This window comes from Sarcophilus harrisii, chromosome 4 (genome assembly GCF_902635505.1).
Source record: "Sarcophilus harrisii chromosome 4, mSarHar1.11, whole genome shotgun sequence".
Lineage (NCBI taxonomy): Eukaryota > Metazoa > Chordata > Mammalia > Dasyuromorphia > Dasyuridae > Sarcophilus > Sarcophilus harrisii.
Window position 1 is genome coordinate 66,859,826 of NC_045429.1, and position 17,348 is coordinate 66,877,173.

Below are 17,348 nucleotides of genomic sequence, written 5' to 3' on the forward strand. Positions count from 1 at the left end.
CACATTCAAGATATAAAGAAGAATTGAATGGTAGTCCTTCCTCTCACTCCTGCTATAATGATCCCGCCATTTGGTCAAAACTAGGAGGAACTGGAAGAATACAGAAACCAATGGCCTAACAACATTCTCAGCCATTCAATATTTGAATGTCAAATATCAATCTCATTCTAGAAAAACAGATAAAGATTTCCAGAGATTGGGATACCTATGACTACTATCAAAACTACAGCCTTCTAAATGGCATTTTCTCATTGCCCAAAATTGATGATAAAAATATTTTAAACTTTTTCACCTTTATGGGATTCCCTAACAAAACAACCAAGTGTCTTAAAATGTTTTGTTGATTTGTGGATGTGAGATAGTAAACTGTTTGGCTTCCATTGGTGAGTATAACTTAGAAAAACATTAATCAATCTTTGAATTTTACTTCACTTGGAAAATGTAGGAAATTTAAGCAATCTTATGCTGGATGATCTTTGATTATTGAGACAAAGAGAGTTCAATGAGAGGCAGCAAGAGCCCAGCTCAAAATTCTGCCGCTGGCACATTTTGGCTGTATGACCCTGGACAAGTGTCTTAATCTTTGAGCTTTCCCAGCAACTTTCTAAGATTATATGTTGTAGAACAGTCCCCAACTGTAATTGATAGAGTTCTCAGTCCTTAAGCAATCACCAGTCTGGTTTTAAAAAAAAAAAAAAAAAATTCATGTCCCCAACTAAGTATTCTTTTTAAAATTAAAACAATCTCTCAATTAAACTTTATACTATATATCTTTGACTCCTTCCTCATCTGTTACCCTTCTAGATGCATTCTAGTATGTCAATATCCCTGTAAAATATAGTACCTGCTTTTGAATATAATACTCCATATATATGAACAATCAAAACTTTCTTCAATTCAGTGAGTACTGATTATGGTCCTGCTATATCCAAGGCACTGTGCTACATGTTGGTGATAACAAAGACAAAATCAAAAACCATCCCCTGCTCTTAAGGAGCTTACATTCTACTTTTATCCTTCCATTAATACAGTTTTAAATAACATTATCTTTTTTAAGCAACTGTTTGATTTACTAGGCTAACATTAAGTTTGTAGATAATTAAACCTTCCAGAACTTTTATACATAATTTTTTATCAAGACAGGATTTTTTTCCCATTCTGGACTTATGAATGAGGTTTTTAAACCTATATGAAGATCTCGGTCCTACATTTCAATTCATAGTTGAAGAAAATGCCTCTGACTTTAGTACCAGGGTTTCCTGTACCATTACATAATTAAAGCTACTTAAAACATGGCAAAGAGCACCCCATCCTCTGACTTTAGATGAAAAGACATACTATTGTGTAGACTTGTACCTCCTTTGCATAGGATACATTCTTATCCTTTAGTTTTTGGACTTTTGGTCTTCATTGTAAAGTCCCCTTTTCTGTTTCAAATGAGCTGCAGTATGTATATTTCTTGTGTAAGTGCAGTGTAAAGTCACACAACAGGATTTTGTTTTGCTGATCTAACAACCTAAGAGTTTTAAGGAAGTAGAAATTGTTGCTTTGTTTTGGACAAAAGATTCAAGAGTTAAAATAGAATGTGTGATCTCTGTCCTTATGGGGCCCTCAGTGTCCTTATGCCCTGAATTAGAGAGTTTCTAAATGAATACATAATTATCACAAATTAATAAATCACATACATTAATACATAAAACATAATATCTGAAATAGAACATCTAACAAGTGCAAAGTTCTATTATAAATCACGCATGAGTGAGTGAATAACGGAAGCCATCCTAAAAAGGTTTGATCACATTGGTTGATGTAGAGCAATTTTATCAGTTAAAGCTATTAGGAACATTGTAAGTTCTTCCAGTGAAGGATGTTCATGAATAAAATCATTTTTGGTAAATGTTATTTTTCATCTGAATGTAGTTTGAACTGAAAACTCAGAAACCATCTAATCTAGAAAACCATTTCAATAAAGGCAGGTAGTGATGAGTGCCTGGGTGGTGTAGTTGCTACAAAAAAGGGCGGCGGGGAACGATGATAGTCTAATCACAGATACTGCAGCGAAAAAATTAGAAGTACTTAGTAAATGATTAGGCATGGAAATCAGTAATTTATAAATATAAAAGTGGAACTCAAAATTATAATTTTGGACATCATGAGAATTTTTCTCAAATTAATACTTGTAGTCTTTTTTTGTGAGCTGAATCTCAAGCCTCCTGTGTCATGGGGACCTCTTGGCTTTCAACAAATGACCAAATTTATCCAGTTCCTGTAGAAGGTAAGATTTTAATTGGGACTTGAAGGAAGCCAAAGAATCGAAGAGGGAGAGCATTTCAAGCATGGGGACTGCTAATAAAAATTCCCAGTCATCAGATAGCATGTCATGTGCAAAAAACTACAAGAAGACTGACATTACAGGATCACTGTATAAGCTTGGGAGGCCGGGCGGGCGGGGTAGCGGGGAAGGGGGAGAGAATGTAGGATGTAAGATGGCTAGGGGATGGGGAGGACAGCAGGTTATGTAAACTTTGAACAGAGGATTTTATGTTTCAGTAGGTAATAGGGAGCCACTGGAGCTGATTAAGTAAAGGGGTAACATGGGAAGACCTTTACTAGGAAAATAATTTTGCCATCTGTTTAGAGAATGAACTGGAGTGGGGTGAGACTTGTAGTGAGGAGGCCAATCAGCACCCTGTTGCAATGAGCCGATGTGAGGTAATGAGAGTGTGCACCAGGGGATGTCCATGTCAAAGGAGAGGAGGTTGCACAAGCAGGAGATAGTGTAAGATCAACAGACCTTGGATACAGATTGATTATTAGTGGTGAGAGAGAGCAGTTGGAAATGAACTTCTTTGTAAACCTGGATGACTGTGAGGATAGAGTGTGCATGGTATTGGTCAAATTAGGGAGTGAAGTGAGCTTGGGGGTTCAGTTTTGGACATGTTGAGTTTAAGATATCTGAAGGACATTCAGTTTGAGACATCCTATAGGCAGTTATTTGAGAATTATCATCAGAGAGATAATAATTGAAGCAGGAGAAGCCAAGGAGATCACCAGGTGAAATAAAATATAGGAAGAAAAGAAAAAGCCCAAGAACAAAGCCTTATGGGACACTCGCACTTAGCAGGTATGATCTAATGAAGATCCAGCAAAGAAAACAGAGAAGGAACAGTGGGGAAAGTAGAAGGAGAACCAGGAGAGAATGATATCCCAAACACCTAGAGAGAAGAGGGAAAAGAGTGATTGATAGTATTGAAGGCTGCAGAGAGGACAAGGACTTTTGGCACTCAAGAAATCATTGGCAGCATTGGAGAAAGCGGTTTCAGTTAAATGATATTAGAAGCCAGAAGTGGAGGCACCTATTATAGGCAGCCTTCTAAAGGAGATTAGCCTCACAAAGAAGGAGAATTATGGGATGATAGCTAGCTTTAGTGAAGATGAATGGATCAAGCAGCTAGTGCTAGGGTTAGTATTTAAACCCAGATCTTCTGATTCTAAATTGAATTTTCTTTCAACTCTATTATGCTGCCTGAGTCATTTCCTGATGGGATTGGGGTGAGGAGGAGGAAATAAATTGAGGAAAGTGGGAACATAGGAATAATGTATTTGTCTTTGGAAGGATCAAAAAACAGAATCTCTGGGGTGGGGAGGGTATGATCCAAAAAGAGTTTGTAACCATTGAGGAAGGAGTTCAGATATATTTTCAGTTGTCAAAGGGGTTTGACCTCAGGATAAGTCCTCTCAGAGCTTTGGGCAATTTCTATGAGGGGACAATGCTGTAGTTTCTCTCTGAAATTAGGTATAGGCACAGGTGAAGAGAGGTGACTTGTTGAATTAAATGTCAAAATGTTATAATTTAGTTTCCCTATATTTCTGATCTTGTGATATGGAAAATTACCTACATGTATAGAATTTGTGAGTAGAGAATTGTAGAGCTAATTTTTACTTTTAAAAAGTTGTATATGTGTAAATATGGGATTACTTAAAGAAAAGCTGTTTTAGGGGTTGCTCCCAGTCAGGTATAAATTATAGCAAACTGTCTCTGAGGTTCCTTTGTACTCTGAAATTCTGTGATTTTTAGGATTTGGTGCTTGCTGTTTACCTTTGCCAGTGTAGCATACAAATCAAAAGAACCCTCATAAAGGCTTTGTGGCCCATCCCCTACTGCCTTTTAGCCTCTCTGATGTATTAGGCCATTGTCCTGCCTACTCTAAGTGTAGATTCCTTAAAGCTATTCCAGAAATAGTTTTTTGTCTTTGGTTTGATTTTTTATTTTTTTTTTTAATTTAAAGTAGATTGGTTAGCAAAAATAAACATAGAACATAAACAAATAGGCCCTTTGCTGTAGCTCTACCAATGGAAATAATGTTGTTATGCAACTGAGACTATCTTTGATCTCTTTGAAAACAAAGAACTCTCTCAAAGTAAGAAGGTGGGGAGATGGTGTAAAGGCATTATAACAGGGAAGTAAATCTGTTCCCAAACAAGAAGAACCCTCATTGGAAGACCAGACAGACCAAGTCTAAATAGAATTCTAACTAAAAACAGCATCTTCTTTAAGAATAGGGTGGGTGGATTTCCAAAAACAGAATCATGGACTTAAAGATATGGACAGGCCTGGCTTGCTCAGTGACTTCCACACAAGAGACCTTTAATAAATATTTTTACTTGAATTAAATGTATTCCAATATCCTCAGTTTATAAATGAGGAAACTTGAGTCCATCAAGATGTTAACTGACTTTTCCTAAGGTCAAAGAAGGAATAAGTTGCAAAGGCAAGATTTGAATCAGGTACCACCAGACTGAATAGAGTAAAGCTCATTGAGTTTCTGAAGTTGGAACCGTTTTGTTCATTACTCTCTGCACAGTTTTTAAGCAAAGGGAGGTCCCTTAGCAATAAAAGCTAAGAACTAGAAACACCCCAAAGCACTGTTAGAAAAGTGCACCTGTGCCTACTGCTTTAGCTGCAGTTGTTCTAGAGTTCAGTTCAGCAGAGTTGGGGCTTCATAACTGCAGACTGAAGCAGAAATTCTACATTAGAATCCAGGATCCCAGCATTGATTTTGTGTTGTCAATAAGCATTTTAAATGAAAATTTTCCTGAATTTGGAACTGAATCAGTAAACATATAGCAGATTCAGCTAAGCCATCTAAGCATTCACTGTAAGACACCTTTAATGCCAGAAGGCTTGGGGAAAAATGGTTTTTAATTGGGCAGTTAAACTGAAAATCCAGCTGTGTTTTCCTTTTCATGAGCACTAATCAGAGTTCTTCATCAGTCTGTCCAATGGTATGTTTTCATTCAAAGGATCTTTTTAGTTTTTAAAACTGATTTCAGATGGGGACAGGGTTAAAGAAGTATTTTATCTACTGCGGTGAGTAATTGAAAGCTTTTTCTTTGTAGCTGGTCTTTTAAATAGGTCAAGAACAGCAAGCAATCTCGATCATGAAAGCAATTTGACTTTAAACCTTCCCTTTTTTATTGCATACTTAATATAGTGGGATTATATAGAAATAAAAGTGTTTTGCTATTTCTGCTGATATTCAAAACCAAGGTATATAGAACTTTGTGTCCATAGTTAGAAGCAGAATTATCCCTGGAAAGCAGTAAAGTCCAGAGAGAGTCAGAATGAAAATATGCATTATAATACTTTGTTTTGTTAAAAAGGAAAGCTTTCTAATAAGGATGACAATCCTTATTGTATGCTAAAAAGCTACTGTACTTTAAAATTTCAAAGCACTTTAGGATTATTATCTTAATTTGATCCTCACAACAGATTTGGGAAGGTTATAGCTATTATTCCCATTTTACAGATGAAGAAATTGAGGTAAGCAGACGTTAAATGGCCTTCCCAGGATCATATAACAAGTAAATAACTAGAACAGATTTCAAATTCAGGATTTTCTGACTCCAGGGTGATCACCTAGGGGCTTCAGTAATTCTGTAATTTTATGGCACATTAAGATTTGCTGTTTATATCTAAATTGTAAATGGTGGGGGTAGTGTTAAAACAAAGTTTGCCTTCCTAGAAACCTAGGCCCAGATAACCAATTAGACATACATGAGAAATTTTGAATATAAAATTATTACCCCAATAGTCCTAGTCCTAATATTCACTAAGGAAATAATTATAGGGGCAGTCACCCAAAGCTACAGAAACTCTCTGAGTTTTTTAACTCAAATTTAAAATGAAAATTTTTGGACGAAATAAGGACTGATCAATGTCATTTAAGTCCTGCTTTGGCTTGATAATTAAGCTGTTGAATAAAAAGATATGCATAATCTTCCAGTCCAGTTTTCAGTAAACTAGCTTCTTTGCCTTTCCCCCTTGCTTCTCAGAAGCATCAAAACGATGCAGTTTTTCCAGTAACTTATCTACTTATACTAAAACTGTTTTTTGGTTCATAATGATGTTGAATGTAATCATAGTTTTCTTTATAAGCCCATGCATAGATATGTTTATTGTATTCATATGCTGGATAAAGAAGAGAATTGCCTATTGACTATTGCAATTGAGAATCTTGCAGGAAACACTGATTATTAATTCCTTCAGATTGTGTGATTATGATTAGTTCTATGGTTGCTATCGTCGACTTTTAGGAATAACCAAAAGAATTAAACAGAAATATGTTCACATTGAAAATATAATTTGAAGGCTTCTGCCTACCTTTCCCCCAATAGCTCATGTGTAGCTTCTCTAATTTGAGGTAAAAATAATGTTTATAACCAGTAGATTAGGGAGATAATTGCAGAGGAATCCAAACAGATATTAATAAAAGGTGGAACACGGTAATTCCTCCAGGGCCAGGGTACAAGGCATGAGGGCTGGGCTTGAATTACATCACACAGCATAGTTAAATACAACTTCTCTGATTTGTTTCTTAGCCCTTTGGAAATCAGTTCTTTCAAGCCCCAGAGTTACCAGAGATCCCATAAACTTGTTAACCATGAGGGTGGTGGGGGCCTAATCCTTGCTTGCCTGCTTTTGCAAGCATGCTCCCTGAGCCCTTCTGCCTTCCAGGTCTAATCTCCTTGTAGGTGCAGCACCATGGCAACAGGCCCAGCCCTGAGCACGCTGGGCACGCCAGAACCTTGTTTGTGTTACCTGAGGGGCAGGAGGCAGCCTGCAGCAGGAGAGGAGCGGACGGGAACTCGCTCCCCAGCCCGTTTGGATGAGGCTGGACTTTCCCCTTAACTCTTCGTTCCTGCTCAGCTTCTAATGAAGGCTCGAAATAACTCCTGGGGAAAAAAGACCTTTCAGTAATCAAGGGCGGCAGGAAGATTCTCTTCTCTGGGCCCGTCTTCTGAACAGAGACATGGCTTTTGAAATGTAGTGCAGAAAGCAAGTTGGGGGACCAGGACATGTGGCACCACTATGATTTGGGGTTGCACTGCCAGGTGGCTGTACAATTGCTTCATGTAGGTGGATGATTAATTTATTTGAAATAAAATGTATAGTCTGTTTAGAAAATAGAGAAATGTAATTATGTGAAGACTTTTCAAAGAAGCCTCTTGTTAATCCTGCTTCCATTTTAAGTATGCCCAAATCCTTCCTGTTAAAAGAGATTGGGGGGAGAGAGGGGACTAGGAATCAGTGTAGACTTCTACTCCAGTGACTCCTGCTGGGAAAAATCATCTAGAAGCCCCGCAGGTGGGAGCCAGCTTCCATCAGCCAGATTTTCGGTGAAACGTATTGGAAAATTCTTAGCATAAATTACACTGGCTATGGGTTTTCCCTTCTATCCCATCAGGATAGGTGGGCATCACTTATCAGTAGCTAAGGGGATAGGTTTGAAACAGACAAGTAACAAGTAACCATTGTGATCCGTTCTGAGGGGAAAGGGAAGCCTAATATGCTGCCTCCATCGTTTTCAGGAAGGATTGGGGTGAATGTGCAGAGTAGATAGCATTCTTCTATTTGCCATTTTTAATTATTAGTGAGATTCTCTGGTGTTATTCATTTGAATTTTAGAAAATTTGCATTTTTTTTTTTTAAGAAAGTAGGGAAACCCCTGAGTTGAAGTAGTGGTCGATTTTGTGGAAAATCAAATGGGATAGAATTCTTTCTTACTCTCTACATTGTTATATCCAAGTCTCCATAAGAGTTAGGATGGAGACAAAAACCTCTAGTACCAGTTTCTCATTTCTTGTTTCATAGTCTAAAAACTCCAGGGGCATTAAGTATCTGCATTTATTTAAATGATTATTTAGAGGAAATAATGGGAGGCACCTATATGTGTTTGTTTTCAATAATAAAGTAATTTGTAGAATATAATTCTTCTGATATGTGCTACTAAGAATTTGTGCTTGGAAACTTTTAAGTGTTTTATGATAAATGAATGTTAATGATTGTTGCATGAATATCCAACTCAGAATTTTAAAATATTGTTTCATATTTTATAATTTAATTATTCCAAGCGAGGTAATGTTACAAGCATCAAATGTCAGCTTATACTAAAAGGAAGGGGAATTCCAGCTATTCCTTTGATACCTAAGAAAGCAAATCAATTAGGATGCACTAATAGTATTGATTCAGATTGGTTCCTCTAGAAGAGGTTGACAGCATTTATTTGCAAAAGATGCAGGTGACTTAAACAAGTTTCCCTTCAGTTGTATTTCTTTTAAAAATACTATCAATGAAAGAAGTCTTAAAAAAAAAAAAAAAACTGGAAGTGATGTTAGTCCTTTTAAGAAATGGCATCTCAGAACAGTACTTTGACATTGACTGTAATAATGATTTCATAGTGTAAAGAATTCCAGGATTGAAACAGAACTCTTCTGTGGACTAAATGAGGGATTTGGACCAATTAACTGAAGGAAATCTAGCATGGAAAATTAAAAAAAAAAAAAAACCAGAATGAGGTGATAGCAATCTCTTCTGTTAAAAGAAATGGGACTAGAGCAATAGCCTGGGGAGAGAGGGAGGTGGTAGAAACAGAACTCTTGTATAAAACTTTTTGCAGAAAAACCCAAATTTTTAAAGTTTCTCCATCTATAAAACAGGGATAAAGAAGAAAAAAAAAATAATGAATACAAGAGAGACTTAAAGAGACTAATAAAATTATTGTATATTTGTGGACTATATAAAATCATATTTGTACAATTTGTACATTATAAACACAAATACTACTGCTGTTATTTGCGAACCAACTATTAACCCACTCCTCCTTTTGCTGTTATTTTGCTTTAATCATTTTTACGTTGGTCATTATCTTATCACAGTAGATCTTAACACTTTGGCTATAACTAACCATCTTCATCCTTTATTAGAAATGCTTTATCATTCCCCTTCCATCATTTAGGTCTCGTGGATTGCCCAAGCTAAAAGAGTCTCGTTCCCATGAATCTTTGCTCAGCCCATGTAGTGCTGTAGAATGTCTGGACCTTGGCAGAGGAGAGCCAGTATCAGTAAAACCACTGCACAGCAGCATACTCGGACAAGACTTCTGCTTTGAGGTAAAGGAGTAAAGAGAGTAATTAAATGTATTGCTTACCTTATGATTTCCTGGATTTAGAACTGTGATAATGAATTTTTGCTGAGTTGATTATCTTAAAGAAATAGATCCTTATAAACTACATACCCTCCAAATAATGCAATAGGAAGAAAGTTGGGAATCTAATTAATAATATTTGCTAAATCAAGTTATTCAAATTCTTTTTGGCCTATTGTTTCCTAATTGAATAAATCATCCAGCTCTCAGTTGTAGATCATAGGACAAACAATATCATGCTTGCATTATATTATTTTTCAGAATTGATAAAGTCTTCTTATAGTATAACATTTTTCAAAACACTAAGCCCCAAATCATAAGTGGTATTTGAAGACATTATCCAGTACATTGTAAAAGAATCCACAGGCCTAGTCTCTTTACCTTTATCTACAATGTGTTGTATTCTAGGTAACCTACTTGAGTGGAAGTAAATGTTTCAGCTGTAATTCAGCTTCAGAGAGAGACAAGTGGATGGAAAATCTACGCCGAACAGTCCAACCCAATAAGGTAATATGGTGGCCTTGGGTTCTCAGCAATTCCAAGGATTCTTGGTAGCAAGACTAAGCAGTCTAAGACTACAGAGAGAATGTTTTAACAAATGCTATTGGAAATGTCGTATTCCTTATCAGAATTCATTCTTGAAAGTTTTCCATAAATCATCGGTTGATTTATTCTTCAAACAAGGCTTTTAAACTTGGGAGTCCACAGATCCCAAGAGGTCTATGTTGAGATTTCAGGGGGAAAATTAATTTGGATGAAGAGAAAATACCTCTTTATTTTCACTAATCTCTAACTGAAAATTTAGCATTTCTTTCAATTGTTTAACATCATTATTCTAAGAAGATATAAATTTCAACAGAATGCAACTGGAGTCCAAGACACATACAAAAAGTTAAGAACCCATGTCCTACAGGGATCCTACCTATTTTTCCCTGAACTTTTAGACATCTGCTTATTAAAAACCTGGTATACATTTCAGATTATTCCTGGCCTTCATAATCTTCATTAATCCAAATTTTTAATGTGATATGGCCATTTCACTTATAGGTCTCTATCATTTCCTCTCAGGACCCAGTTCCTGTTTATTGGTGGGAGTTACTAGAATTCAAAATGGTAGTTCTCCTTGTTCATCCCACCTTCTTTTGAAGGGCTGAAATTGTGAAAGCAAGTCAAAAATTATTAGCTGCTCTGTTTTTTGTAGAGACAGCAGATTAGCTAGATAATTGAGCTTCCATATGGCTAGGTGGCACAGTAGCCAGAACATTGGATTTAAGAGTAATAGAATCTTGAGTAAGCCACTTAAATTTTCTCTAGCTCACTTCATTTATAAAATAGGGATCAGAATAGCACTTACCTCACAGATTGTTATGAAAATGAAAACGAGATAACATTTGTAAAGCAGTATGCAAATGTGAATTTATATAAAAACATACCTCTGATTCCCAAATTCCTCATCCATATCTTCTTTGTTTTAGCTTTTTTTTATTAATTGTCCCTCTCCATTATTTCCCCACACCCATTGAACAAATAAAAGAAAACAAGGTCCTCAAATAAAGCTAAATATATAATTACCTATTCCAGCAAAACTAATTCCCACATTAGCCATGCCTGGAATTTTATGTCTCCCACTGCATTTGAAATTCATCACCGCTCTGTCTAGAGATGAGTAGCACATTTCAGCCTCATTCTTTTGGACTTATTTATCGATGTATTGATCAGAGTTCTTAAGTTTTTCAAAGTTTTCATTCTCTCCAAAGTTATCATTATATTTTTTGTTATTGTTGTTGTTTTGCTGAGGGTTAAGTGACTTGCCTGGGGTCACACAGCTAGAAAGTAGAAAGTATCTGAGGTTGTATTTGAACTCAGATCCTGACTTCAAGGCCTTTGTTCTATCCCCTATAGCGTCATAGACCTGTTCCTAATGTTGTCATTATGTAAATTTTTCTCCTAGTTTCAATCATTTATCTCTGAATCAATTAATAGACAGCTTCCCTATTTCCTTTGAAACTGTCTCAGATTCTCTGTAAGCACAATAACATTCCATTGCATTCATATACTGCAGTTGTCTAGCTGTTCACCAATAAAAAGTCATTCCCTTAGTTTCCAGTTTTTGATTCCACAAAAAGAACTGCTATTAGCATTTTTGTATATAAACCCTTTTTCTCTTTCTGTGACTTCTTTGTGGTACAGTTGGATCAAAGGGGATATACAATTTGGTATCTTTGTCCTCTTTTCATCCAGATGAATTACAGTTTACCATGTTTCTTTGTTGATTGTCATCCATATCTTGTCTACCATACTGTCTGTCTCTCTCTCTCTGGTTACTATATTTGCAACCGCAAGTATATTTTATTGATAGATATCGCAGTTCCACTTTCCCACTCTTTTTAGCTCTCTTATTTCTTTTGAATAAGTATGTCTTTTCAGGATCTTAGTTAATGGGTCTCAAACCAACAAGATTCAGTAGTACCCATAAAATCAGTTTACTTTAGTTATTTATTACCCATAGTTTGTACAACTGTATACACTATGAGACTTGAGAGTTTGTTTATTGCAGATTATTTTCATGTATTTTGTCTCCTATAAATTTCTAGATTTTTTATTGCTATTCTTCTCTAAGTTGTTGCTATTCTGTTCTCTCTGTTATCTAGCCGGGTTGACATACTTAAAGGTGTTTTCCCTCTTTTTTTCTTTTTAGTTTAAACATCTTTTCATTAGATTTACAGAGTTGCAGGCAAATATATTTTTGCCAATTCTTGTTAAATGCATTCTATCTTTGGACATGTGACCATCCTCCCTATATTTTAAGGAATAATCCATCAGTCTCTGACACTGTGTTGTTAGCTAAATCATTCCCAGGTCTTCCTTTCTCATCAGAAGTTCTTGCCATCATTTGATATTCGTGATGAAAATCAACACATTTAAGGACTTCAGTTTATTATTAATGACCTCATAATTCTACAGAATTGGTTTAAACCACAGGTTATTAAACTGCATGAATACCTGTTAAGTTATTGTTGGTTTTCAGTAGTTCCATTCTGAGATAACAGTTCTTGAATTTGTCCTCATTTTTTCATTACAGGACAATTGTAGAAGGGCTGAGAATGTTTTACGGTTGTGGATTATTGAAGCCAAGGACCTGGCCCCCAAGAAGAAGTATTTTTGTGAGCTGTGCCTTGATGATACCCTTTTTGCTCGTACAACTAGCAAGACCAAAGCAGACAATATTTTCTGGGGTGAACATTTTGAATTTTACAGTCTTCCCCCCCTCCATAGCATCACAGTTCACATTTATAAGGACATGGAAAAAAAGAAGAAAAAGGACAAGAATAACTATGTAGGACTTGTCAACATTCCCACAGCTAGTGTAACTGGCCGCCAGTTTGTGGAGAAATGGTACCCGGTGAGCACGCCCACACCCAACAAAGGGAAGACCGGAGGCCCGTCTATTCGGATTAAGTCACGTTTCCAGACCATCACCATTCTACCTATGGAGCAGTACAAAGAATTTGCCGAATTCGTCACCAGCAACTACACCATGCTGTGCTCTGTCTTAGAGCCTGTGATTAGTGTGCGGAACAAAGAAGAGCTGGCTTGTGCCTTAGTGCACATTCTTCAGAGCACTGGCAGGGCCAGGGTAGGTGGAGAAGGAGAAGGAGGGCCCACAAACTGCAAATTCTGCTTGACGTGATTATACAACTAGGACTTTTCCTATCAACAACTTAGGTCAAATAAGTGTATATGTATTGGTTCATAGTTAGAATAGCTTGTTGAGGATGCTTTGAGTTGAGACAGAGACCATTCATTTTGTACTTGAGAAGAGCAGTGTTTATTAAGATTTCTTAAACATCATTTAGAATAAATCCATATACTTGATCATCAGCAAAGGAGCATGCAGAATATAGAGCTGCCCCCAGAATTATCATGATCTGGGTTCAAGTTCTGCTGGTTCTATGATCCCCTGGGCATGCTCCTTAACCTGTCCTGTTGCCCCAAGGGAGCTCTCTGTGTTGTAGAAAAGGCCTTGTCTGCATTTGTGGTTAAAGCACTTCACCTGAAGCTTAAAATCATATCTTCCTCATTAGGTAGCATGCTGGCTCTGAAATAAGGAAGAACTGGGTTTAAATCCCATCTCTGACACTTAACAGCCATGTGACAGTTGACAGGCCACTCAACTTCTGTCACCTTCAGTTTTCCCTTCTATAAAATGGACTTAATAACTGAATATTTCTTAGGAGTATATAATAGGTGCCAGTGAGCCTCACATGTGTAAAGTACTTTGCAAACTTTGAAGAGAAACAGACATACACATAGGCAGATTATTATTCTATTTTATGGTTTAATTTACTTGCAGTAGTCCAGAATTTTCTTGTGCTACTATTAGTGATTTGAGGTGACATTTAATAACACAATTTTGGGGATACTTCTCACTTTCAATATGTTAAGTATGTCTTTTGTTCCTTAAAATTGCTCATCAATAGCAAAAAGTACTATTGATGCTTATTAATCAGTTGTTCTTTTGTGGTTCTGAATTACTCTAGATAAAAGTCCATTAGTGCTTAGAGTTTTGATGTAAAATGAAAAAGATCATTTAATAATTTCTTTTTATTTGACAATCACTTATAGTTTACTAGTTTACTCTTCCACCTTATAGCAGCTAAACTGACACCTTTGACACTTAAAAGCAAAGAAAAAAAAGAATCTTTTTTTTTCCCTGAGGCAATTGGGGTTAAGTGACTTGCCTAAGGTCACACAAAGAAAAAAAGAATCTTAAATGAATTCTGTCTTCTAGTCCTAAGAGACTCCACTAGTCTCAGTTTAGAAGATAGGACATCCATTAATCACATGATTTCCTGCAATATGCATCATTTTCTCAGTTGCCTTCTGCTTTCTTCAACCATGCCCTTCCAGGATTTTCTGACAGACCTGGTGATGTCTGAAGTGGATCGTTGTGGAGAGCACGATGTATTAATCTTCAGGGAGAACACAATCGCCACCAAATCCATTGAGGAGTATCTGAAGCTAGTAGGACAGCAGTATCTCCATGATGCGCTTGGTAAAAAGCAAACCCCCATCCATATCCATTGTCTTTCTGCTACTATTTCAACCTAAAGGAATAATAGACTCACTTTAGTAGCTTCTTATCTCCAATTTGCTCTGTAATCAAGTATTTTTTCTCGTTTTCTCATTTTTTTACTTGGTTCCTTTAGTTTTGATTTTGACTAAAGTCAAGAAACTGTGCAGCTTAATTTACATAAGTCCCTTTTTGCACTCACATTATAAACTGTATTGTAAAATTGCAGATGAAGCTTTTAGAACCGGGTTCACTATAGGTATTCAGTAAAATATATGTTGACTAAATACTTATTGTTGAGTTCACAAAGCAATATCACCTTCATACAATATGGTGAGCTAAATAAATTTCCATGTGAATGCGATAAAAATGTATTTCCATATTTTGAATAAGAAAGAGCAATTTAAATAGATGGTGAATATTATATTATTTACTGGGACATAAAACAGTTTAACAAAGACTTAGGACAAGGGATTTGAATAATCAAATTGATCTGTTACTTTATTTAAAATATAAAACAAATGGCCAATGTGGGGAAAAAATGGTTACTCTCAATGGAGCAATTTTCTCCATTGGTAAGTTTTCTGGGGGTAGATTGTGTTGTTTATTTTGTGATTCCTCATTGTGCTTTGTGTGATAAAATTCAGTTAACTAAAATTCCTCTCACTGGGTACCTCAGGTTGTTCTTCAGTTATGCTTTGGGTTTGTGAACTCTGAAGAATCTTTCAGCTCTTAAACTGCAACTGGAATAACTTCTGTAATCAACTGAAATATTTTTGTTGTTTTGTTTTGTTTTGTTTTTTAATTTTTTAAGGAGGAAAATAACAAGTAAAATTTTTATGTTTTTGTTTTTGTTTTTTCCTGAGGCAAATGGGCTTAAGTGACTTGCCCAAGGTCACACAGCTAAGAAGTGTTAAGTGTCTGAGATCAAATTTGAACTTGGATCCTCCTGGCTTCAGAACTGGTGCTCTATCCACTGCGCCACCTAGCTGCCCCAATCATGTGTATTTTTTTTTCAATAGCTTTTTATTGACAGAACATATGCATGAGTGATTTTTTCAACAATGACCCTTGCAAAACCTTCTGTTCCAACTTTTCCCCTCCTTCCCTCCACCCCCTCCCCTAGATGGCAGGCAGTCCCATACATGTTAAATATGTTAAAGTATATGTTAAATACGATAGATGTATGCATATTTATACAGTTCTCTTGTTGCACAAGAAAAAATTGGATTTAGAAAGAAGGTAAAAATAACCTGGGAAGAAAAGCAAAAATCATGTGTATTTTTAAAGCATTTCCCAGAATGTGTTCTAAAGTCAGTGTCAACTCAATTGACAATACTGATCTATGATAATCTGTGTTTTAGATAATGACTTTAAAGTACCCGAGGAACCTTAATCATCTAAGGAAAATTAAATATTGTTATCATAAGACACTTGCTTAGCCAAGGAAGCATACCAATAAAGTTTAATATTAATACTATTATAACAAGTAGACATTGACCCCAAAAGATCTTGAGCTAACCCTCAGTTAATTAGAAAATGTAATGGACAAGAACGTCAACAGGTTCCTCCCAGGAACTGAGGTTTTACCTTTAACTCTCTGCATGTCATTCAATGCCTAAATGGTATTGATTAAAATGTCCTCAGAATGTGGACAGGATTCAGTTTAAAATTTGTTAGTCTATTGTGTAGCACACAATTGCCTTGATTTGTTTTGATTAAAGCACTGAAAACTCTGTCGCCTTGCGTTACTCATACTGTTTCCTTGGAGTTGAGATTCACCTTTGTGGTTAAAATCCAATCAGCCAATCAATAAATATTATGTACCAGACACTGGGCTAGGCACTGAGGATGCTAATACAGTAAATGAAACCATGAAGGATCTACATCTTAATCAGACAGAAAACAGGAAGCTACATAGGTATAAATAGAATATTTATAGCAATACATTTACACAGGTATAAATAGAATAAATATAAATAAAGTAGCACAGATAAATGCAAAGTAATTTTTACAAGGCATTTTGAAAGAAAGGCCACTGGAGATCAGTTAAGGGCATCAAAGAAGGCTTTATGCACAAGATGATTCTTGATGTATCTTGGATTAGAGGAACTAAAAGTCTCAATAAGAAAAATGGGTTTCAGAGGAGAAGCTTTCTTCACAGAAAAAAATTCCACCAGACAGGTCCTTAAAGGAGTTTCCTCATATTGGCCTTACTTAACAGACCTCCGGTGGTAAAAGTGAATTCATTTCAGATATTTCCATGTTAAAATATTTTTGTTTATTCCTCAAAATTCCTAGAAAATAAAGTATTGAAATTTAAAGGTAATAAAAGTCCTGAGTTTTCAAAGGACTGGCTTTCATTTGAATAACATATTAAGAAGAGCCCCATTTCACTTTTGATTTCCCATAAACAATAACAGTTATAACTAGGTCTTTGAAGATTATAAGTGTTTTTAATTAGACACTATGTGGAAATATAATATCCAGAAAATTCTGTTATTATTATAAAACATCCATATTATCAAACATTTTATCAATGTGTTTTGAAGAATGATCTGTACTGTTATCTTCAAACAAATCTAAAACACCTTAATGTAGATGGTAATATTTTTTTTTTTAATCATTTATTTCTGAGCCCTAAAATTTCATTTGGCTTCTCTATCAACAGCAATAATGAAAAGTACATGTTAGTAACTGTGAATTATTAGTATCAGTTATTGACTAGCCTTGGAGAACCTTGGAGAATTACAGAAAAAGAAGATATTATGACCATAATTTTATGA

The 17,348-nt window shown here is 35.8% G+C and overlaps 1 protein-coding gene across 11 annotated transcripts in view; it reads left to right on the forward strand.

Annotated features, from left to right (window-relative positions):
• RASAL2 (RAS protein activator like 2) overlaps positions 1–17,348 on the forward strand; it is a 320,061-nt gene that overhangs the window by 277,134 nt on the left and 25,579 nt on the right. For all 11 annotated transcript variants that reach the window (XM_031936941.1, XM_031936942.1, XM_031936943.1 and 8 more), the window contains 4 exons: positions 9,300–9,453; positions 9,897–9,995; positions 12,571–13,125; positions 14,400–14,544. In XM_031936941.1, coding sequence (XP_031792801.1) covers positions 9,300–9,453; positions 9,897–9,995; positions 12,571–13,125; positions 14,400–14,544 — 953 coding nt within the window. The remainder of the gene's footprint in view (positions 1–9,299; positions 9,454–9,896; positions 9,996–12,570; positions 13,126–14,399; positions 14,545–17,348) is intronic.